This window comes from Coturnix japonica, chromosome 2 (assembly GCF_054131305.1).
Source record: "Coturnix japonica strain WE chromosome 2, WE-NBRP24, whole genome shotgun sequence".
Taxonomy (NCBI): domain Eukaryota; kingdom Metazoa; phylum Chordata; class Aves; order Galliformes; family Phasianidae; genus Coturnix; species Coturnix japonica.
In genome coordinates this window covers 25,161,617-25,185,273 of record NC_140664.1, presented here as the reverse complement: position 1 = coordinate 25,185,273, position 23,657 = coordinate 25,161,617, and the positions used below count along the sequence as shown (strand labels likewise).

The 23,657-nt window shown below is 42.8% G+C and overlaps 2 protein-coding genes across 7 annotated transcripts; one reads left to right on the top strand and one right to left on the bottom strand.

The window, feature by feature from the left end:
• Window positions 1-60: 60 nt before the first annotated feature.
• ZFAND1 (zinc finger AN1-type containing 1) lies at window positions 61-6,323 on the bottom strand. 3 transcript variants are annotated; one of them, XM_085539434.1, is made up of 8 exons: window positions 6,191-6,323; window positions 4,150-4,192; window positions 3,818-3,857; window positions 3,354-3,481; window positions 3,173-3,264; window positions 2,238-2,362; window positions 651-806; window positions 61-429 (listed from the first exon to the last, which is right to left on the bottom strand). In XM_085539434.1, the coding sequence occupies exons 5-8, from the start codon at window positions 3,228-3,230 to the stop codon at window positions 259-261; spliced, it is 510 nt and encodes a 169-aa protein (XP_085395560.1). In that variant the 5' UTR covers window positions 3,231-3,264; window positions 3,354-3,481; window positions 3,818-3,857; window positions 4,150-4,192; window positions 6,191-6,323; the 3' UTR covers window positions 61-258. The 3 variants fall into 3 exon arrangements, with proteins under 3 accessions (XP_085395560.1, XP_015711332.1, XP_085395561.1); XM_015855846.3 differs by lacking the exon at window positions 6,191-6,323 and adding an exon at window positions 4,685-4,748; XM_085539435.1 differs by lacking the exons at window positions 3,818-3,857; window positions 6,191-6,323 and adding an exon at window positions 4,685-4,748.
• Window positions 6,258-19,904, top strand: CHMP4C (charged multivesicular body protein 4C). 4 transcript variants are annotated; one of them, XM_032442783.2, is made up of 8 exons: window positions 6,317-6,453; window positions 11,125-11,229; window positions 12,331-12,490; window positions 13,149-13,305; window positions 13,406-13,583; window positions 14,506-14,620; window positions 17,235-17,343; window positions 18,517-19,904. In XM_032442783.2, exons 5-8 carry the CDS (start codon window positions 13,540-13,542, stop codon window positions 18,579-18,581), a joined length of 333 nt encoding a protein of 110 aa, XP_032298674.2. In that variant the 5' UTR covers window positions 6,317-6,453; window positions 11,125-11,229; window positions 12,331-12,490; window positions 13,149-13,305; window positions 13,406-13,539; the 3' UTR covers window positions 18,582-19,904. The 4 variants fall into 4 exon arrangements, with proteins under 4 accessions (XP_015711333.2, XP_032298674.2, XP_085395562.1 ...); XM_085539436.1 differs by lacking the exon at window positions 12,331-12,490 and having other exon boundaries at window positions 13,149-13,297; XM_032442784.2 differs by lacking the exon at window positions 12,331-12,490.
• The last annotated feature ends 3,753 nt before the right edge of the window (window positions 19,905-23,657 follow it).

The following is a 23,657-nucleotide window of genomic DNA, read 5'->3' as shown; positions in this document are numbered from 1 at the left end:
ATTGAATGCGGTGGTGTTATATGTCAGTTCAAGGTTTTAGAAGCCACTACAAGCAACTACAGATGTAATTTTATTATGTCGAAGCACCCTTTGAAACTCAGGGTCATTTAAGGGTAGCAAACCCTGCCAATGGAACCAGATCATTGTTGAGGTCCTTTCCAAGTCAAGCTGTTCTATGATTCCATGAAGAAGAAAGTGGCCTTGGTTTGAATACCACACTTGTAGAAGATCTTCTGTTGTCTCGTTCACAATAATTTACTAAGTTAAGTATGACTCTGTATCTTCTATAAATAAAACATCGTTATCAAGATACTCCAGAATTATATTTCCACCATTGAATAATGGATACTCTTCATCAGACAGCCATTTTTCCAACGTGTGCTCAAATGGCAACGCTTCTCCAGAGGCACTGTGGCATAACCTCAATTTCTACAAGGTAAATAACACAGAAATTAATAGCTAAATTTGCCTGAGATGCAAAAAGAGGAGGAGAAGGAGGGAAGAGAAAAAAAAATTACATATATATTCATATGTATGTATACATATACACACATATATACATATATTATACATACATATATATACATATGTATGTATGTATAATATATATATATCTATACACACACACACACACACAATTACTTATTTACCTGGGCTGTTGATTTGTTGTTGTCATTTTTAAGGCTTGCTAATGAAGCTGCATAATCTACTACTTTGCCAATACTCCACTTACTGCAGAAGAACATAGGCTTGCTTTTCTCTTTGTTTCCCTTTGGTAAAAGCACTTGAAAGTAAATTCTTTCTGTCTAGAGAAACATAAAAATGAGTTACACTTATAAAAGATAAAAAGTAAAAGCAGAAGAGCAAAGCGTAATTCCACAGATATGCATTGATGTATTTCTCAGTTGTATCTGTCCTTTATGAATCCAAACCAGACACTCCTCCTCTCAGCCTGTTCATAAAACTGAGGAGAATTTTCAACCTGTGCACTTTCCTCACACAAAAATCTGTAACACCAAGGAATCCTACAAAGGGGAAAGGGAAGCAGGACTTAAATCTCAAACATAAATGACTACAAGTTGTGAAACAGCTACCACAGCCATCTTATTACAAGCACATGGTAAAATAGTTTCTAACAGTGTCCTAGCACCTTCCTCCAGTTCCTCCTCCAGTTCTAAGGATGACAAGGCAGTTTCCTACAGCTCACTGCAACACAGTTCACAAAACTGCTCATTCTACTGCTGCATCCCAGAATTTCTGTGCCATACCCAAGAGAATATCAGTCAATCAAGGACACAATAACTACCACTATACTGCCACATGGCCCTGTTTTGAGCTGGCTGACTGACTTACTTGCAATCAGTACCCAAAAGAAGCAATTACCTGCAAAAAACCAGTCCCTGGCCTATCAAGAGAGAAAAGACATTTCTAAAATAGTCTTTTTTTTTTCCTGATCTTAGTTAGAAAGGACTGCTGGGATCACATGCTGCAGACCATGCTCAATGCAAGGCAAAACTGGAGCTGAGCCTAACTACAATGACTGATCAGGTGGCATCGAGTCAGATTCAGTCAAGTTTTGAACATCTACAACTTCACTATATAGTGCTATGAGAACTAATATGCCTAAGAAGCGTTTGAGAAACTTCGTATTAAAAAAATCTGTCAAACTGGAACTAGCATGGCAGTAAAGAAGAGTAAACAGTGATTATCTAGGAAGAGTCTAGGAAGCAAATTCAATAGAGAGAGATACAGGAATTTATTTATCAGTCAATGTTCCATAATATTTGAAATTAATCACTCTCTCTGCAGCAAATATTTCTTACAATGGCACTATGAGGAGTGTTACAAGCAGGTCTTTGCAATAATCCTGCTCATAGCAGAAGATCTATCTAATTTAAAGCATGACAAGTACAGAAAAAAAATAAGTTCATAAGAGGACTCAGTAATAGAGTAGCTACAGTTGTTTAAAAAACAATAATTAAACACCTAATTATCACACAGAATGTTGTCACTATTATAAATCCAATCTCAGAGGCCTAAACTTGGTGTGCTAACACAATTTGCTCTAAGCTGTACAAAAACACCTTACAAAAGGCATGGATGGCAAGCTGAAATCTATGTGTAAATGACAGTGGACTTGGAGAATTAAACCCATAAAGAAACTGAGAAAAAGAAGAAAGTTAGAAAACGTATCCTTCCCTTAGAGAAGTCAATTATGGAAACCAAATATGACTGACCTGAGGCAAGGACTTGTCACCACATGCATGCATTTTCAGTTTCATTAATGCCACTTTTGCTGCTGTTTCACTGTTTCTTGCTCCTTTGCGCTTTTTGCTTTTTATTTCTTCACTTTTTTTAGAATCTGAGAAGAATATTAACTCTTGTTAGTGTGAGTCAAATTTGTCATGAACATACCTTGGAATAAGCTTATATTACACCTCTATACTATAAGCCTTGCTGTATCTCTTAAGTTGTCAACTCCCAACCTTGTCAAGGGCAAGTTATTATGTACCCCTATTCAAGAATATTTATGATGTAACAGAACTCATCTTCAGAGAAAGGCAGATCAGCAAAAGAACCAGGTAAACATCTTGCAAAGGCTGAAGAGATACAAATTCCAATGTTACTGTAGCTGTGGTGATCACAGTATTCATATGGCAACAGGTTTAGGTTCTCCTTTCTACATATAATACCCATTGGCCAGTTAGGCAGTGTGTTCTATTCTCTTTCCTGCACCAGATCTTGTATAAAAGCTACAAAAATTGTATTGTGGGACTCACTTTTTTTTGCCACCTTGACTGCATAGCTATAATCCCAGCAGATGGGCACATGCACAGAATACAACCATTATCTGCATATAAACTAATATGGAAAGATAAGTAGGTAACTAAAATTAACTACATGATAGTACTTGTGATAGTACACAGTGCAATAATTCTGAAGGAAACTTGAGTCTCCTCTCTGTTTTCAAAGATTTTACTTCTAGTTATGATATATGCTACTCTTTTTGCAGTTACAGTGAACACAATTACAAGCCGACAGGTGAGTTTAAGGCTATTCAAACAAGGAAATCCAATCTTGTCAATGTTTTGGTCAAGCCTAGACCATTAAAGAAGGTCACAATCCTTCTGAAGAAAACTGTAGCATATATATATTTTCCCATTGTACTTGCCTATAATATCTTTAACTAGCTGCTGGGTGGCAGCCATTCGAGGTTTCGGTGTGTCCATTTTTTCACACTCATGATCTGATTGATGCCGATGCCTGTAAATAACAGAGATAAAAACTTACATTAATTACTGCCCCATCACAAACGAACAAGCATTTATCTTTAAAAACCCTATTCCACTCACCTCAGGCAAAAATGTTTTTCACAGTAGGGACATAAAACTGGCAAAAGTTCCTTTGCATGGCAGTCCTTGTACGAGCACAGGTAAGATGTGTGCTGGTCTGGTTTCACAGGGTTGTTTCTTACATTCACCTGAGCATCAGTACAAAATAGGTGTAAACAAGCATAACACAGACAAGACACCAGCCAGGTTACTGAAAAAGACTGTGCCTGCTCTCCATTCTCTAGGTAAAACTAGTTCAGCATTAATATAGTTCTAAATAACATAAATGTTACAAAAAGAACCATCCTCCTAATCAAACTTAATCCTGAAACACAGAGAAAGAGTACATTCATTTTTTTAAGCTTGTCAAGCACCCTCAGTTTAATAATTCACAGTTATTTATTATGCATATATGCCTTAATCTAAAAAAAATAGCCAGTTCAGTTGCACAGCATTTTAAAGGTAGTCTTGTACTATTAGATTACCTCAGAACACCCATGAGCATCCCGGCTCCTGTGCTGAAGACTCAGTGGCAAAAGAAGAAAATATCACAACATTATCATCATTTCAAGAGGAGAAAAGTGCACATAAAAAAGCGCAATACCAACATCTGTACAAATCAAGGTCTAACCCTCACGCCTTCTATAATAGTTAACCACATTCTAGAGATACTCTTTCTGAATTCAAATCACTACAACAGCTGTTTGGGAGAACAGGCAATAAAAAAAATTACTTTTCAAATGAACATATCTAACTTGAGTTACTGCACATTTAGGTCTGCAACAATTGCCATACTGAGACATGCAGGAAGACTTACCAAAAAACACCTGAACAGCCATCACATACAAAGGGGAGAAAATCTGAAAGAAAACACAGAATGACTTGGCTTGGAAGGGACCTCAAGGATCATGAAGCTCCAACCCCTCTGCCACATGCATGGCTGCCAACATCCATATCTAACACTACACCAGGCTGCCCAGGGCCCCATTCAACCTGGCTTCGGACACCTCCAGGTTCGGGGCATCCACAACCTCTCTGTGCAGCCTGTGCCAGCACCTCACCTCTCTAATAGTAAAGAACTTCCTCCTGATATCCAACCTAAATCTTCCCTCCTTCAACTCAGAAGCAAAAAGGGAGATTTGCTCTCAGTTAAACAACACGGATTTTTTTGTTGTTGTTATTGTTGATTTGTTTGTTTTTCTAATAGCTTTTAATTTGGTTTTTACCTCTCCATTAACACCTGAAATCAACTATAAGAGTGGAAAATGAGAACAGTAACAACAACAGTCCTGCACCGGCACAAAGGCGGTGCTGCCACGGAGCTTTCCCCCGCCGAGCCCTATAGAGCTCACCCAGCTGCCTGCAGTCCGGCACCCCACAGTGCTGCCCCACCGACAGCTCCGCCATTTCCCTCACGGAAGGGGTGGGGAGCCGAGCGAGGAGCGCAAGCGCTGGAGGACTCCAAGCAGGCAGGGGGCGGGCACGGAGGGACTGGGAGGAGAAGGGGTGGGAGTACGTATGCAGATATGCGGCTCTCCCCGCTTCAGGGAGGGGTTTGTGGCACCTGCTGGGTGGCACTGTTAGTCGTGGCGGTGCCTTTACTGTAGCCCTCTGGATCCTTTACCACATTTGCAGCTTTCCTTTGGATGCTCTCTCATAGTTTCGTGTCCTTCTTGTATCATAGCACTCAAATTTGCACGCAGTGCTTGAGGTGAGGTCATAGCAGAGCCTCAGGGCACTTGTGCATGACTGTCCTCTTACAGCATGGCTTACAGCTGCCACTCACCACCACACAGCTTGTGTCACCAGCGACTTCTGCACCCGGTATTTACAAGGAGTCTGTCACCTGCTTGTCACTGACATCATACATCAGGTGCTGGCACATTCATGGCTGGTTGGCGTTGTTAATGAGGTGACTGTCCCTCTGCAAACACTCCTTGCAATATGAGACTCATTGGAACAAAGACAATGAGGCCATCACAGAATCACAGAATGACCCGGGTTGGAAGGGACCTCAAGGATCATGTAGTTCCAACCCCCCTGCCTGGCAGGGCCACCAAACATACACATTTACTAGATCAGGTTGCCCAGGGCCCCGTCCAACCTGGCCTTGAACACCTCCAAGGACGGGGCATCCACAACCTCCCTGTGCAGCCTGTTCCAGGGCCTAACCACTCTCCTAGTGAAGAACTTTCCCCTAACATCCAACCTAAATCTTCCCTCTTTTAACTTAAAACCATTTCCCTGTGTCCTGCTATTGTCAGCCCTTTCAAAGAGTTTACTCCCCTCCTGGGAGTAAGTTCCCTTCAGGGAACTGAAAGGCTGCAATGAGGCCATGGAGTGTGTCCTATTAAGGGCAACGAAGCAGCACTGAGGGACCTGGTTTAGTGGTATGGTGGGGGTGGGTTGACAGTTGAACCAGCTGATCTTTGAGGTCTTTTCCAACCTCTGTGATCCCGAAACTGGGGAGAAACACAAGCTGTAAATCCATCCCTAAACTTTCCATGTCCGGTTATCTCGAAGCAGGACTGCGCTTCCTGCACTGCTACCAAAGCACGCCGTGAGCGCTCAGCCGAAGAAGGGGCAGGGCATAGAAAGGCGCCCGCAGCGTTCCTTCTGTAGACGGCCAGGAGGCAGGAACCTCCTCGCTGCAGCTCCCTGCTGCCGCTCCCCCCGCCGCCCCACGTCCGCCGGGCAGCGGCCCGCCCCCCCGCCGCCCTCGGTCCCGCCCGCTGCCCGTGGACGCCGGTGCTGCCCGCAGAGCTCAGCGCCCTGTCGCCGCTCGAGGGGCACACGCGATCCGGGGGCGGGAGGTGAGGCCGGCCCGGCCCGCCCCGCCCCGCCGCCAGGTGCCGTACCTCGGCCCGGGAAGTGCCCTCGCGGCTCTGGGGCGGCCCGGCGCGGGCAGAGCCTAACGACGCCGCGATGAGCAAGATCTCCAGGTTCTTCAAGGGGGGCGGCTCCGCGGCCTCCAAGGGCCGTGGGGGGCCCTCGCCGCAGGAGGCCCTGGCCCGGCTGCGGGAGACGGAGGAGATGCTCAGCAAGAAGCAGGAGTACCTGGAGACCAGGATTGAACGGGAGCTCGCACTGGCCCGGCAGCACGGCACCAAGAACAGGCGAGGTGAGCCCCGTGTCTGGCCGGGAGAACCCCGGGTGATCCGTTCAGTGGCAGCCTGAGTGGGTTGTGTGTCTTTAAATGGCCGGGTTCCTACAGTAGGCTGCTGTGGTGGCTTTGGTATCCGTTTGTGTGCGGTGTGCTGTGGAGTCATTATGGCGGACTGATAAGAGGATGCTTTATTCTTAACTAGTTTTGTGCCTGTTGTCCAGCGGGTGGTAATAAATTAAAGTCAGGATCCTGCTTACATCAGTGTTGTCGTCTCTGGGAAGCAAATGGTTGGAACCACATGGACACACAGGCCTTTGAGAAACAAGATAATTACTTCTTTAAGTTGCCTGGAATCCTTATTGTCTGCTCCAAGATGTACTTTTTGTTAAATGCTTCCAAACAGAGACAAAATATTCAGAATCAAAGATTCACACTGCAGCAAAAGAGTAGTTCTTTCACATACTCCTTCTGTTGCTGGATAATTAAAAAAGTTAATGCTGTATAATTTAGAGCTCGTGAGGAGTGCTTTGGTTATCCCCTTAATGTATTTGTAATGCTTTAGCACTTCATAGTTGTTAGCAGGAAGTATTTAATTAGGTTTAGAAAACGTTGGTAGGAGTTGGTCAGATTTTAAGGGACCAAAGCCATCCCAGCAGCTGAGTCTGTGTGTGGCACGTGAGCTCTCAGGGATGTCACGTTGAGGGTTGTTGTGTTCCAGACATCTTAGAGAGTTCTTATGGACTTCCCTGCTTTGAACTGGAGTGTCTCACTGGGCTTTTGAGCAGGCACTGGCTCTTCAGGGAGGGAATCACTGTAAACTCATGCTGTGGGACACAGTGACCAGATGGCTCCCAGAGCTGGGTCACTGTGCACGAGCAGTGGGGCTGACAGAAGGAAACAGGCTTGTTCCTATGCCTGTAGCAATTCCTACCAAGACCTAGGCATGCTGCTATGGAACTTCATGCCAAGCCTGCACTTTAAGCTGGCGTTACTGCAGTTTCCTGCTTCAGTCTTGCCTCACACTACTACTACTCCCATCCTTTTGTTGTCAGAGCTTCCTGAAGGGTGTGTTCCAGAAAGCAGCTGTAAAATGTCTTAGTTTTTCAGCTAGATTGTTTTTGCCCAGGCTAGGCTAGGTTTTTTCCAACTCCATGACTGCAGAAGAGCTTGGGCACCTGTGAAGAACAGAATGGTGCAGAGGCAGCAATTACTCATTACTGGGAGAAGGTGGATCAGTTTCTGCAACCTGACTGGTTTATGTGGGTTCCGGCTGTTAGTCAACCCATTGTCTCATGCTTAAAACACGTGGCATTAGGCTTGTGAAGCTTCTCTCCCAGGTGTTTGCTTCCTCTGCTGCACTGAGTGTGCAATCCTGGTTTTATCTATGCAGGTCTGTGTGAAGTCTTGTTGCAAACTGTATTGTTGAACTGGTCGTGGTCAAAAATAACTCCCTTTGATCTTGTCATTTGCTCAGTAACCCGCAGTTAAGGTCAGTAAAGAGAAAGTAGGGCAAGAAGTACAGAGAAAGATCTTCTTTTAATGTCAAAAATGGCTCTAAAGTCATAAGGAGGTGGTGAAACTCCAGTCATGATAAATGGGAGAAACTCATCTTGCTGTGCCAAAGCGATTGAATTTGGCAGCCTGAGTAAACTTCATTCCCTAAGAATATCCTTCATTTGCTGTGATGTTTGTGCTAGTTTTTATCACAGTTCATTAATGTATAACAGCTCTGACTGCTCCTTGTGCTATAGTACAGAGGAAATCTGTGCTAGACTGCAACTATTGTAGCGCTGTGTAAACACAACGTGCGGACAAGAGAATAGAAGTTTGAATCTACAATGCCTTGTTAAAGCAAATATTTCAGAAGGAGCTGGTGGGTCTCTTGATGTGTTCTTTTCATAATTGCTCCTGTGGAGGAGCCCGTGGAATTTATAATAGGAGCACGTGGGATGAAGCAGGATTTATCTAAATACAGACAGTGCTCCAAGTTAATGTGATCTCATTTGATTTTTAGGCTCATGAGTGTGAGTCAATTTTACTGACACAAGTGAGATCATACTCGAGGGGCAGCAATTTTTCATGAGTTCAGATTGGTCTGAGTCTTGGATGGGTTTGTGTGACATCAGGAGGTTTAACTTGCCTTCAAGCTGTAACATATTAGCTATATAAACAGATCTGAAGTGCCAGTTAATATATTTGGCTTCTCCTTCATGAAGTCTGCATCTCTGCAGTTCCTGTATTTCATTTGAAATTAGCTGGGCCTTGGGGATGATACAGTTGCCATGTTACCTGATGGTAACTTTTTACTGTAGCTAGACTATCACATGGTTTTCTGAAGGACAGTGTGTGCTGGAATTCCTCTAAGAGAGGTTATGTCATGATGAGCAGTAGTTATTTGTACAGTTTGCATTGCCTTTGGATGTCTCACCATATCAGATCATAACTCAGTCTTGCTTTATTTTCTTGAGTATCTGTTGATGTTTCAATCAGTGCACAGCTGCCAGCTCCAGCAGCACATTGGCCCTTCATCTTCAATATTGTGAAGGACAGAAAGTGATCCAAAGTGTCAGAATTGATGAGGCTCGAGTTGAGAAATTGGGGTAGTGCCGGAGAGATGCAAGATGTTGTGTTTTCTTTGTGCTTCTATGGCTCGTTATGTCCGGGTTAGCAATGACAACACCCGGTTCCTTTATGATTGTGGGTTAGGATCCAATACAGCTCACCACAGAGAAGCTTTTTCACCTGAAAATTCCCACCTTCGTTTTGGGTGTTCTTTTAGCATGTGGAGAGGTTCTCCACTGCTGAGTGATGAAATGATGACCAGGACTTTGTTTATTTGTTTAAAGCGAGTTTATCAGCAATACTGAATGTATGAATAAGCACAAAGTACAAGAAAATGTCCCTCCAGAGTAGTCCTGGGAAGTGTTCATGCTCTGTGCCTTATTGTTACTGCTTGTTTGCTCTTACAATAATCCCAATGCCTCTGAATCTTCCTTCAGCTGCCCTATCTCATAGCTCCACAGACATGCAAGTCTTTTATTTCTGTTTTGCTGCCAGAAAAGTCCATTTAGAAGAAAGAGGGTTTTCTGAAGTGTGTCTGTGCCTGTGAAAATAACTTTGTTTAAGCCTGAAGGCTGTCACAGATCCTAAAATATGGATGAATTAAAAGAAGTACTTCAAAAATAACTTGAAAGAAGCCATACCTCTTTCTTTCTTATTTTCTTCCCTTCCCTTCCCTTCCCTTCCCTTCCCTTCCCTTCCCTTCCCTTCCCTTCCCTTCCCTTCCCTTCCCTTCCCTTCCCTTCCCTTCCCTTCCCTTCCCTTCCCTTCCCTTCCCTTCCCTTCCCTTCCCTTCCCTTCCCTTCCCTTCCCTTCCCTTCCCTTCCCTTCCCTTCCCTTCCCTTCCCTTCCCTTCCCTTCCCTTCCCTTCCCTTCCCTTCCCTTCATTTCTTCTATATCCAGAATAGCAATAAAGCTTAACCTAGCAGCTATATAATACTACTGAGAACAAAGCTTGTGAAGAAGGTTGGCTTATATGAGTGGATTTTCTTGTGTAGTACATTTGGGTAGGGCTCATGTAGCCATGTAGCATTCCTTTTCAATGAGCTACTTGGAGCCAGAATGCTGCTGAAACTGGAGAGCAATGTGGCAGTTGCTGCTGTCAGGGACAGGGCCATCATCGCTGTAGCAGGGTGTGTGACAGGTAGGGACTGACTGAAGGTTTGTGGCAGGGAGACAGGAGGAAACCTTTAAGCATGTCTTTGTTCTGTGACTTACAGCCATTGTTCTCTGCTCTTTTTGGTCACGTTCAAAGTGTCTTGCAGTCAGCTGGAGTGGTTGTCATGAGTCAAGTGCCTTATTGCTACTGAATTATTGTCTCAGTTGTAACTGTATATGGCTTCCCTCACAGGGTTTTAAGGATTAAGAGTATCAATAATGATCTTAAGGCAGTGTGATTTTTATGGCCTCAGTGGCGTTTCATCTGGTTGTACCTGGTTTGAATTCTGATTCTGTAATCCATCAGTCCCTAATGGGACACAAAGTGGAGTTTTTGTGAACTGTAGTCAAGAATGAAATCCGGTGTTTTCACAGTGCTGTTATGTCTTCTGAAGACATAACCAGTTTTCCCCTGGGAATTTTAAGGCTTTTTGGTTATTTCTTGTTCCTTACTATAACATCAGCTTAGCAGCGATACTGGAGAAGTGTCTGTGTGTAAATAACAGAAGATCATCAATATTCATGCCTAAACCGATGCAATAGCCTGTTGCTGTTCCAACCACTAAACTGGAAAATAGAATAAAAACTCAAATTCAAAGCAGTGGTTCCTAATCCTATTGAGCTGTGTCCTGCTTGCTGGACTTGGAGTCTCCTTCTCTGGAGATATTCAAGACCTGCCTGGACGCCTACCTGTGTGATGTGGTGTAGGGAACCTGCTTTGGCAGGGGGGTTGGACTCGATGATCTCTAGAGGTCCCTTCCAACCCCTACAATTCTGTGATTCTGTGTGATGTGAAGAAGAGCACAACACACTTGGTAAACTACAAGGAATTGCTCACCACTCCATTATAAAATGCGGGAGTGGAATCTGCTTCACTGGAGCAAAACAGAGTATATGAGACTGCTTTCTTTTTGTCCTGAAGACCTCCACCTCTACCTGCTTAAACTGGTCTTACTTTTGCTTCCTCAGACTCTGCCCTTACTTAGACTCATCCTACCAGGCTGTCTTTCCTTTTCTGAAATCTTGGAAATGGGCAACGCTCTCTTTCAGTGTCATTCTCAGAGCTTCAGTAAAGTAAGTTGATGTTCTCCTCAATTTTTCATTTAAAAAATTAGAGATTATATTTCAGTTTATTATGCAGTAGCATTTCTGTGAAGCATTTAAATATTGTGCTTGCAAGAATTAGTACGCAGACTTAAAAATGCTTGTGTGTGTAGTGGAAAATTACTTAAAAGTAAATTTAATTACAATCCATAAAACAGAAAAAACAGATTTCAAGTAACAGTGAAATTCTCTTATTTTATCTGTAGGGGCTATAATTACAGAACTCTGCAATTAAGGGCATTCATTTAATATAAGGTGAAAGGTGATGTATTATTGTGTTGGAATATGTCACACCTGGGTTGATAAGGAAAGAGTATGAATTGATTTGCTAACATGAGCTTTGTTCTGTAAGTCACTGAAAAGCCACTCTAAGGTCTCCCCAGAGCCTTTTCTTCTCCAGACTGAAAGCTCCCAACTCTCTCAGTCTGCCTTCAGAGGAGAGAGGTGCTCCAGCCCTCTCACCATCCTTGTGGCCTCCTCTAGACTTGCTCCAAAGGCTCCATCTCCTTTTTAGGATGGGTGCCCCTGACCTGAACACAGTGTTCCAAATAGGGCCTCACAAGAACAAAGGACAATACTTCCCTATTTTCAGTCCGCTTGTTTCCCAACCTGTACTCATGCTTGGGACTGCAAAGCTTCAGACTGTGTCCCAAAAGCTGGCTAAATGCTGAATTTCAATACCGAGTTAATCTGTTTTGATTGTGGTTTGCTGTCCTCATACACTTTACCTTAGATTCCAAAGGCGCTGTACTTCAGAGTCTGTGGGAATGCTTGTCCTTGTGCAGCTAATGATGGCAATTTTGACTATGTCAAATTCAAGCACAAGCAGTAAGTAGATATTTTAGGGTATCCTTGCTTTATTTGGAGAACTGGATACCCCAATGTCTAGATTCATTGTTTTTTTACACAAGTAAACAGAACACCAACAGTAATTGCTTTTTTCCACTGACTGGGGACTGCAGTTGCTTGCTGGCTCTGAACATGATTGAAAAATTGAATATAACAGGAAAAAAGACACGGCTATTAACTGGCTTTGAAAAACTAATAGTCTCTCTCTTTTTTTTCCCTAAGTCAGAACTTAGTCTCTTTTGTATGCTTTATCTTGCCTGGCACATGTCGGGTTTGGAAGGAATACTGGTCAGGAAATGCTTGTGGCAAGATTGTGTGTTCCACACCCAGAAACTGAGTGAAAGCCCTTTTCTCCTTCTGTTTGTCACATGCATTTATACAGGTAATGATTTACTCTGGGCAAAGTATGCTGCTTACAACTTAGCAAATACAAAACAGTAATCTGCCTGATTTAAAAAGGCAATTGAGAAGTGCTGGATTTAAGTGTGACCTTGTCCACAAAAGCTTTATATCTTCTATATATTTTCAAGCTCAGAGTTTTTAATATGTATGTTCCTTGATGACTACAAGGAACATAAGGATTATAATAATAGATAATAGTCTTGTGCGGGTTGGAAGGGACCTTAGAGATCATCGAGTCCAACCCCCGGGATTCGAGCCTCTGTGTAGCAGAGCAGCACTTCTACCACTTGCACCACAGGGGGATTCGAACCCGGGCCCTGGTGTTGCAACGTGGCATTCCTATCACTGCGACACTGGGCGCAGATAAAACTGAAAGCCAAAGAAGTGTGAATCTTGCCTCTGACCTGAGGTCAGGTCATTTGGACTTGCCTTTACACTGGTCACTTTCTGCTACCGAGACAAAACATTGTCAACAGCACTGTTGGAGAGGTGGCCGTTATGCCAGATCTTGCTCTGTCTTCCTTAGCTCTACCTTAGGCTTTGCAATCTTTTCTTTCTCATTTCCTGCTTTCTGATTTCTCTTTGATGTTTTTCTTTTTCATCCCTATCTTCCCCGTTTTCCCCACGTGGAATTCAAGATCTTCTGTAGAGGAGGAAGAAGCTGTTCTTGCCTGTTCTAAAAGGATTTAACCTAAAAGAGGCTGCCCAGCATGTTCATGCTTCTGCATGTTGGTGATAAACAGGCTGCTGATCCGATGTGGTCAAAGTTTGCCTCTCTTCTAGTAAGGTAGGAAGGTGAGAACTGTGACTTCTCCTGGTCAGATCGTTACTGAACTGCTTGTCCTTGTGTTTTGCTGTGAAGATACACAATGTCCTGTGCCTCTTTGCATTCCAGCTGCCTTACAAGCACTGAAGAGAAAAAAGAGGTATGAGAAGCAGCTGAGTCAAATTGATGGGACGCTCTCAACAATTGAATTCCAGAGAGAGGCACTGGAGAATTCACACACCAACACAGAAGTGCTCAAGAATATGAGTTATGCTGCACAAACTATGAAAAAAGTCCATGAAAATATGTAAGTCACTACTACTGGCTTTCAAAAGGAGCTTGGTAATTGTTTTTAACCTTTATCATCGCTATGGTCTGTTGTATCCAGTCATCCAGTTTTTGACTTCATTTTGGTTCAAGCATTTAATGTCAGGAATGCTGTTGGTGCTGTTGTGTTATATTTGGCAGGCAAATATTTTTTCTTAGCAGCAAGTTTAGATGGAAGTCCGGCTAAATAAAGAGATTCAGGTGGCACTTTTTTTTAGTAAATAGGCCTTGGCAGCAGAGACCTGATGCTGCCCTCAAGTCTTCCACAATAAAGCTGAGTTTCTTCAACTAAGTGGATGCTCTACCTCAAAGTCTGTAAACTGAACTGTGTGATTCAAAGTACTGGTTAGGATCGAATAGAAGGTATTTTTTTTGTGTGTGTGTATAATACTTTTATATGGCCTATGTTGTTTCATGAGCCGTTTTCCTGCCTGAATAAAGAGTTATATCAGAAAGGTTGTTCTGGCAAAAGTAAACAGGAACTGAAACAATAATGAAATGAACAATAAGGGGAAACTTTTAAGTGTGGTCCTTATAAGTTTCCTCCAGTTCTGGTGAATGCTTAACATCAAGAAAGATCCATCTATAGTGGTGCTGACCCCAGGAAGGAGATGTGGTCTGCCCAGTGATGGTAGCTGTTGGCTGATGGATGAGTGAGAAGCACAGAGAGAGGAAGCACTGGCTGCGCAGAATGACTTGTTATGCCACAGTGGAAGGAACTGGACTGAGTAAAACACACTTAAACTTGCCAGGAAACATTAAGGCTTAAGTAAGGGAAATTAATCCATGTGAGTTCTTCTGTTTAAAGAGAAGTAAACTAGGATTTCTTTAGGTGTTTCTGAGCCCCGTCTGCACAATTTGAATGATGTATCTCTAAAAACTGCTCTCTCTTATGTTGCCAGGGACTTGAACAAAATTGATGACTTGATGCAAGATATCACTGAACAGCAAGATGTGGCTCGGGAAATTTCAGAAGCAATCTCAAACAGAGCTACATTTGGTGATGAGTTTGATGAGGTCAGTATTTTAGTAAGAACTGAGTCTTAGCTGTAAAATCACTCTGTAGTTGTTTTGTGGTACAGTGGTTTGTTCCAGAGTTTTATTTCTCAAAAGGTGAGGATATGAAGTTTTGTGGCTCTTAATTTATCCTATCTATGACCTCTTTTGTTTATTTAAATTTTTATAGAAATAATAAAGATAAAAATATAGACAAATAAAAAGGAAGTTTCAAACCTAGTGCCGTGGTTGGTATTTTCAGTTGTAGTGTTCTCGGTTGCACCATGGCAGGAGAAGGTCACTAAAGCATATAATTTGCACTGCTCTAAATGGATACTGAAAGGTGTAATTTGTTGTGCTCCAAACAGGAATCCATTTAACAGAGTGCATATTGCTATCACTGCACCATGAACAGGCTACTGTTCCTAATTTTTGCATATATGGGCCAGATTTTAACACACTGTATTGTTTTGGTGGTCAGAGATGATGATCTTGCCATTATTTTCTGGATATTCTACAGTACGAAAGAATGTAGGAATAATTCCTGTAGCAGGAAGTGTTCTCTTCTAGAACTCTTTTTTCCTAAGTACCATTCAGGAAACTGAAACCTCTGAAACTTTGTTGCAGTAGCTTTCATCCAATGGCTGCACTTGACTCTGTGTGCCTGAGGAAGTTGGTACTGCTCAAAGGCTGGGGGTACTTTGTGCAGTCTGTGGGAAGTACAGCTGCAGGTCAGACTGAGTGGAAATAGAAAATCAAACTAACTGTACTACTTTGTGTTAAGATGGCCGAGCACTAGGAATCGTTTCAATAATCTCTTAAAGAATCAAGCAGTTCCCACCTTTCTAGCTAATTAATTCCTATATACCCAAATGGACAGCAGAGAAAAACATGTGTGCTATATATCATATTTGCTTAATTAACTTCTTATTGCCTCTTCATTCAGAAATTATTTTTTTGCACAAGTTTTTGAAAATTGTAGTGATTCTTTGTATTTTTATTTTTATTTTTATTTTTTTCTCTCCATTATCTTCTTTCTTATTTTTTCCACTTTGAATCTAAATCATGAATTAATATTGGTGCAAGGAATGGGATTTGGCTGACATAAACTGGGCTCCAGTCAACTGGAAAACTTACTGCCCTTCCATACAGCTATACAGGATCACTCAGTTTTCGTCTGTGTTCAACTTGTAGGGTTGCTGACTTGCTGACAATAGCAGGACACGGGGAAATGGTTTTAAGCTAAAAGAGGGAAGATTTAGGTTGGATGTTAGGGGGAAGTTCTTCACTAGAGAGTGGTTAGGCCCTGGAACAGGCTGCCCAGGGAGGTTGTGGATGCCCCGTCCTTGGAGGTGTTCAAGACCAGGTTGGACGGGGCCCTGGGCAACCTGATCTAGTAAATGTGTATGTTTGGTGGCCCTGCCAGGCAGGGGGGTTGGAACTACATGATCCTTGAGGTCCCTTCCAACCCGGGTCATTCTGTGATTCTATAATTCTGTAGGGTTCTAGACTCATTAGGTGTAGTGTGGATTGACCCAAAGCTTTCTAAGAGATACTGGTCTAAGTTAATGAGTGTTTCCTGTTTTGGGAAAATAAGCCATTGTCATTCATGTGGGGCATCATTGTAGCAGCATCTGCTTTTGCATAGGAGCCTAATATTTACAGTATGTGTCCAGTCATTGGGAAACCTGGTTTATACGCTACTTCAGCTTAAGAGTACTGGAATCAGTGGACTAATCACAAGGTTCTCAGGGGATTTATGTTGGAGGAGGATATTTAATTTTTTCTTTTCATTTGAAGGACATTTTGCCCACACACTTGGATTTCCTCTTCACATGATACCACTGAAGCATGCAATTTGTGCTGCTCAAAATAGACACATAAACATAACGGTTGTTTCTCCCTGGCGTGACACTGTATGTGTGAGGAAGAATGCAAAACAAGGTCCTACCATACCTGAGTAGAATCTAAGGAATTAGTCTTTGGCTTTTTAAAAAGCATGAAGCTTTTTTATGTTTTAGTATTATACTTGTAGATGAGACTATCTGCCCAAATTAACTGCTGCAGCTAAAAGCCCGAGGGTGTTGTGTGCTTCAGGAGTGAGTAACCAGACCCAGGAGAACAACTCTAGTGCTGCTTTGAAATCACATGTAATCCTGGGCTTAGCGTAAAAGGGTGGAAACACAACAATTAATGTCAGTCTGCCTTATAACCAATGGAGTCTGTTTGGTTTTTAAAATGTGAAAAGATGCACATTAAAATTAGAATCGGTTTAAACTGTGCAGGCTGCAGGTTTGGAACAAATCTGCTGAAGGCATTTGGACTTTTTTCTCTCTGTTTGCCTTTTTCTTTGTCATGAGTAGTACACTGACGTAGTACACTGGCATTTTTGTTTCTAGTTTTATACTTTGACCTGTTTCTAACTTCCATCGTCCTCATTTCAACTTTCAGTGAAGGTTTATTGCTATTGGTCACAGTTGGTGAAAATGATCCTTGCAGTACACTACTTTATAACATTCCTTTATCAAGCATAAACTGCTATTTCAGTAATACTTTGCTTTATGGTGGTTACAAGTGCCCTTGACTGAGATCACTGTCAGGACAATGAATTTGTTAATGTTTTCCTTGAATTTAGGATGAGTTGTTGGCAGAATTAGAAGAACTGGAGCAAGAAGAACTGAACAAGAGAATGCGAGATGTCAGACTGCCAAATGTTCCATCCACATCGCTACCTTCTCGCCCTGGTAAACTGCTGGCTTGCCATTTTAAGTTTCTCATGATTAAACCACGCTGTGTGTCAAAGAGTGAGAGAAAATCACAGGCACTTATTTACCTCTGCTTTGTTTTCTAAAGCATTGTAAATTCCTTACTTTTATTTTGGCGTAGTTTATTAGAAAAAGGAATTCCAGTTTGATGTATGAGAGCATTTAGGACCAAAATCTCTATAGATTTGAAGAGGTAAATTCAGAGAACTTCACCTTTCAATATCCTGGTGCATCTCCTGCTGAAATATAATGAAATCACCAGAGAATGGGAAGATTTAGTTTTTATATGGCAATTAGATTATCAATCTTTCTTTTTTAATTAGAGTCTGACCTAGATACAAAATGTTTGCCTCAGGAAAATTCAGCTTTTCAGGTTAGTGGTTTGGTGTTTGCCACTGACACTGTAATTAGCAATGCAAGAGGTAGCAAGGCGAGCAAACAGAAAGAAACATTGTCATTCCTTTGGTTTCTTTCCCTGGAACGTTAAGGTAGTCTTGTTTCCCTGCAGTTACGCTGTGTTTGTTTTGAATTAAGCCACAGACAGGCAGCTGTTAACTGTATCCTTCATGTGTCCCTGTTCTCTAGGAGCTGTAGGACTTGCTGTGTACTGGTGCTAGTAAAAAGAATAGATACTCAGTGGCAAGAATGGCACTGTGACCTTCCCCTGCTGAGCAGTAAGCCAGTGGCACCTGCAGTGTAGGAACTCAACCTGTTGGTCTTCTGTGACCTCTTCCCAGCTTGAGTCTCTAGAAGTGGTACTCAGGGTCTGTTCTGCAATGGTAGCTTTCAGCAGTATGGCAGGAGCTGACTGTGTGCACTAAAACAAACACGCACGGCTGGTGCACACCCAGTAATGCAAATCCTGACGCACACGGCATGGAGCTGGGGAAAGCCTGGGCTGAACCAGGGCAGTAGGGCATGCAATTTGCAGGTCACTGAACGTAGGCTATTTGTGTGAGGTTATAATTCGGGCTGTGTGAAAACACCAAAGCCATCAGCTTCATCACTGTTACCTACGTTTAGCTTGCTCCTCAGTGCAGTGACCCAAGATCTTAAAACTAAAAAGCACCGTGCAAGTCCTGATGTTCACAAATAAAATGGTTCTGATCACTATTATTAGTTAATGATTGTTGTTAATCTCTCTCTCTGCAGCTTCAAGCAGGAAGAGAGTGGAGGATGAAGATGACATGAAGCAGCTAGCAGCCTGGGCTTCCTAAGGGCACGGTCTTTTCCCAGCATGGAATGTTAGTGTACAGATGTCAAGAGCTATAATACTGTTGTAACCTTACCAATTTACTGTGGTTCTATTTCATACACTTCTAAAAAATGGCATATCTTTCTAAGAATAGTGTGATTTCCATATTATAACCAAGCAAACGGAAAACAGTGATTGCTGAAGCTTTCAAACTTAACATTTATTCCAGCCTAGGCCAGAGACATATTGTTATTAGTACCATTTTTTAATAGGTTATGTCCTGTTGTTCTGTGAGACTTCAGTGTCTCACCTGTGCACACACACAACTGGATGCATTACTGCAATGAAAAAGATAAGTAATGGAAGCCCCATCCTAGGGGGTTGTGTGGTTGGGTCTGTTAGCCAAACAGCTTTATACACAGGACCAGTGAGTTCCTTTGAGCCTGGGAGCTAGTGCCTTATCGGTGTGTGGTATCCAAAATGCCTTTTTAACCCTTCTGCCCATCTAAACTACTTATAAAATTGACATCTGATTGTCCAGCTACCAGCTTTTTAGTGTAAGGAACAGATGCCACTCAGTACTAACCCACTATGTATATAGAGATGTCACTGTTAAAGTACAAAACAAATTCAATGTGCTGGCTTGTACAAAGAAATTGTATTTAATAAGACTGAAGCTTTGTGGTAGGAGCTTGCTGTAATTCACAGGGAAATAGTAAAACGCTGTGGAGTTCCTAGGGAAGTGGGAGCAGAGTCACATTGATTTTTGTTTTCTTCTTTTCAAATTGATGTAATTCTGTGATGATTGAACTATTTGGGGATAGTGGGAATCTTGCTTTCTGTAGATCTGTAGCAACAGGAGACTGACCAGTTACCCTGGTGGGCTTTCACCTGTGATTTGCTTTAATAGCCTACAGTAGGCTCTGCACTGTGGTATTTTTGGTTAAGCACAAGCTAATGTGTTTCTGATGTGGCATTCTGACGTGCTCAGAACCTTTCAAATTATGTTCTTCAAATGAAACCCAAGATTTACTAACATGTTTAAAATTCCAGTTTTTCAGTACTTCGTTATCTGCAGAGGAATTGCTTTTGGTCTGCAGCCATCTGAAAGCAGAACTCATAGAATCAACGTGTTACTGCAAACACTCTCTATTACCTTGAACATATTTTACCAGAGGGCTGTGGAAGCATATGGTGTACCGTAACTGATTGGTTATTTATTTTAAGATTATTTTCTTAGCAGGCATGGGCATTTGAAAGCCGAATAGCTTTACAAAAACATTGATTAAGAAACAGAAGAGTTAATATATATATGTCTTGTAAATAAATGTTTTGGTGCCATGTCTGTGCTGTGTTTTACTTTCCTGGTGGGGAAAACTTACCTTTGCTTCTTACACCGCCACCAGCACACAGTACTCTATTTAGCTGCTATGAGCACTTCTGACAACACTGTTTGATGCGCTGGTCTTTCAGCACCGGGTTAGAATTCAATAAATCCTCAGAGGTGTATAAAGAAAGTAGGGGAAAGTGCGGTGAAGGCAAATGAAACCGCGCGGCGTTGGGCTGTGGTGAACCTGAGGAACCTGAGGAGAATCGCGCCTCAAGTAACCGTTAGGCGGAGCTCTGCGCACAGCGCCCGGCGGCGGCGGGCCAGGCTCAGCGCCGTCATTCCTTCCCTGCTCGGAAAGCAGAGCTCCGTGCCGCCTTGTGCTGTGCTCCGGAACAGCTCGTGTACCCTAATTCAGGTGTACGGTAGTTCCTGATGTAACTCAGAGCTCCCCAGCAGCCTCTCATTAACACCCAGCTCAGCCCACCGCCGCCCTTCCTCAGAGGCATCGTGCCCGCAATGAGAAACAGTGCTGCAAGAAACGCTGTCTTTGGCTCAGCCATTTCCTCCACAACAAACACACAGAAACAAACAAACACAAAGAAAAACACATACAGATGCGCTGCTTAAATAGATTGTTATTCGTAGCCTCCCTGTGGCCGGGATAGAAACTTTTCTAAAGGGAAGAGCTGAATGTGCAGGGCAGAAATCACCTCGTGTGTTAAGGGTTAAAACTTCAGCTCCTAGTGCTATGGAAGCTCTGCCAGAAAAGAATATGCCCAACTAAATGAGCTTCCTGGTATCCTCCTCGCTGCAGGCCAAGGCATTTGTGGAAAAGGTTTCTAATAGCATTAACCCCTCTGCTGATCTTATGCTGCACCAGATGCACAAAGAGCTTTCTGTTACTGAGAGAATCCATTTAACCAGAAAAAAATGGTGGGATAAAATGATAAGTAGTGAATACATGAATTTATGTAGACGGAGGAGCTGTCTGGGGCACATAATTTGTCTGGGTAAACTGAAATCTGAGCCAACATCTGCCTCACCAGAGCAGTACAGAGACCTTTTGTTGAGAGATTTCGCACTGCTCTGACTTTTGGGATGTCACGAGCCTCCTCTATCTATCTATCTATCTATCTATCTATCTATCTATCTATCTATCTATCTATCTATCTATCTATCTAATCTATCTTTCTATCATCACTTCTCATCTGGGCAGTGAAGGCTGTGGGCCTTCTCATGGAACGAGAGTTTCAGGACTGTAACATCCCCATATCACACAGGGGGTGCCAGTAGGGGACTGCAGCATGCCAAGAGCACAAGGTAAAAGCAGTCATTCGCTCACATCATCTGGTTAACTAACAGCACAGTTGAGCTTTAGTTTTTCACTGCTTGGTAATTCTTCACAATACATCAGTGTTATAGTCTGCATGAGAAGCTGCTCTGGGTAGCCTGGTCTGGTGGCTGGCAACCCCACACATAGCAGGGGGGTTGAAACCAGGTGATCAACACAGGCCATTCTATGATTCAGAACTGTACATACTCCAGAATGACAGGGAAAGAGGGAGCCCTTTGCACTGTGAGCTATGCCCCCAATTTGCTGGTTACTAAGAACTAGGAAAGTCACAGGAGATTTGAGGTGAGCCCCAGCAGGAGGTTTGGCACATGTAACAACTGCTTCCTAAACTGCATTTTATTGCTTTTTTTTTTTTTTTTTACTTATTTTCAAGCACGTGAAGCAGTGATTCAGTCTTGAAAGGTCAGTGCACAACAACCGTCTCCCATTAGGCCGGATGAGCAATACTTGACAAACCTGCTTTAATTGCGATCAAGCAACTAGCAGCACGTGATGGCCATCCTCAGTGCTCCCACTGAACAACTGCAGCAGCTGTGATTTCTTCTGGATGAGCAGCACTAATCTGTGTGGGTCAGAGAGCAGAAGCTTTTTGTCTCCACTGCATTAACACAAATGTCTCTTCAGTTTCAGATGAAGCTGGTAGGAAATAATATCATAAAGTCTAGAACAAGCTAACTTGTCAGCAGGGATACTTAGATCCATTTGAAACCCAAGACACACTTCCTGTGTGCAGACAGGAGATTCACTGGATCAGAGAAGCATCCAATTTTAACCTGCTGACAAGTCTGTAGGATCAGCAGTAACATTAGGACAAAACCAAGTGGCTTCCCGTGCAATTAAGGTGAATCACATAATGGCTTTCTTCCTCATTTTCAGAGCAGAGGTAATGCAATACCTCTCCTCTAAGATACAAAGTGGGGACAAATTCCTTCTTTTGGAGAGCGCTTTGATGACTCTCGAGTCACAGGAGAGCTCAGCACAACACAGCGAGTACTTACGATCCCCACAGAGCTCTTAAAAAGGATAAAAGAGGTAAAGGTTTCCATGAGGACTGTGCTGAATGCCACAGAACACATGAAACTACTGCTGCCAAAGGCTTAACAAAGGGCTGTCCAGAACCTACCAACTTTCCTTAATACAGATGAGACTCAGCCAGTGTTGGGAGCTGACCTGTGCAACCTATGGCAAAGATTCAGTTGAAATGCAGAAAAGAATTGCTAGGAGGAAATATACCCCAACCTGGTATTCCATGCAGAGAGTGTCTCTTACAGCACTCTTCCTTTCCATGGTGGTTCATGGCTGTGGACTGTTTATTTCTATTGTGACGCTCATAAAACAACAAAAGCCGCCACCGAACTACAGAAATCAAAACCTACACACCACAAAACCCACAGCTAAAATGGCAGCAACTTCAGAGCTGAAGTCTTCAGAATTCTTCCACATTATTTTACTGAACACGGGAAAACAAAAACCTGTAAAACATCTATAGAAATTCCCTTTGTTATCGGTTCTGCTACTAGAAATGTGGGTGTCTGGCAGAGCAATCACTATAGCTTCATAGCTATATCCCTCTCAACAAAGGATATGGATAGACACATCAAACTGTGGTTTAATGAAGATGTGCATTTGGGGCAGGCATATCCACCAAACAGTAGCTGTCCACATCCCTTTCCTCTGCAACTATGAAACCTCAAAGCAACAAAGAGATGCTCAACACAGGAAGACGAGGACAGCAGCGTACTGAAAAACAGGCTGTGGGCTGCTCCCTCCCACTGCTGTCCGGTGCAGCTTTACGAGTTACTGATGTGCTTCCTTCCTTAAGCTGGTTCAATGGGACTATTATTACTGACAGGAACAGTGGGAAAGGTATGAAGTGGGTGTTTTACAGGGACTCATTCTTGATTCAACAGTCAGCATGTGAATTAATTTAGGAACACAGAAATCAGAAGCAGGAATAGCGTGAGAAGCCTGAGAGTGCCTCAGAGAAACAGAATTCCCACAGGATTATTACATTTAGGAAGCAATAGAAGAAAATGAAAGCCCAATGAGATTCACCTGGGTACAATGTACTAAGTCTAAAACAAACTAAAAAGACAGCTGTACCTTACTGGCTGAGCTTTCAAGGCGATTGCTTTCAGAGTAACTTAGATGTGGAATCCCCACTAAAGGAGAGACACGGACCTGGCTGAGGAACATCCAGAGAAGGGCCGCAAAAATGATCCATGGAATGGAACACCTCTCCTGTGAGGACAGAGTGAGAGAGTTGGGGCTGTTCAGCAAGGAGAAGCCTGACACGAGCCAGCAGCAGCATTTCAATATCCAAGGGGAGCTACAGGAAAGAACAGAACAGACTCCTCAGCAGACAGAGCAAGGGGAAATGGCTTAAGCTCAAAGAGGGTAGATATAGGTTGTGT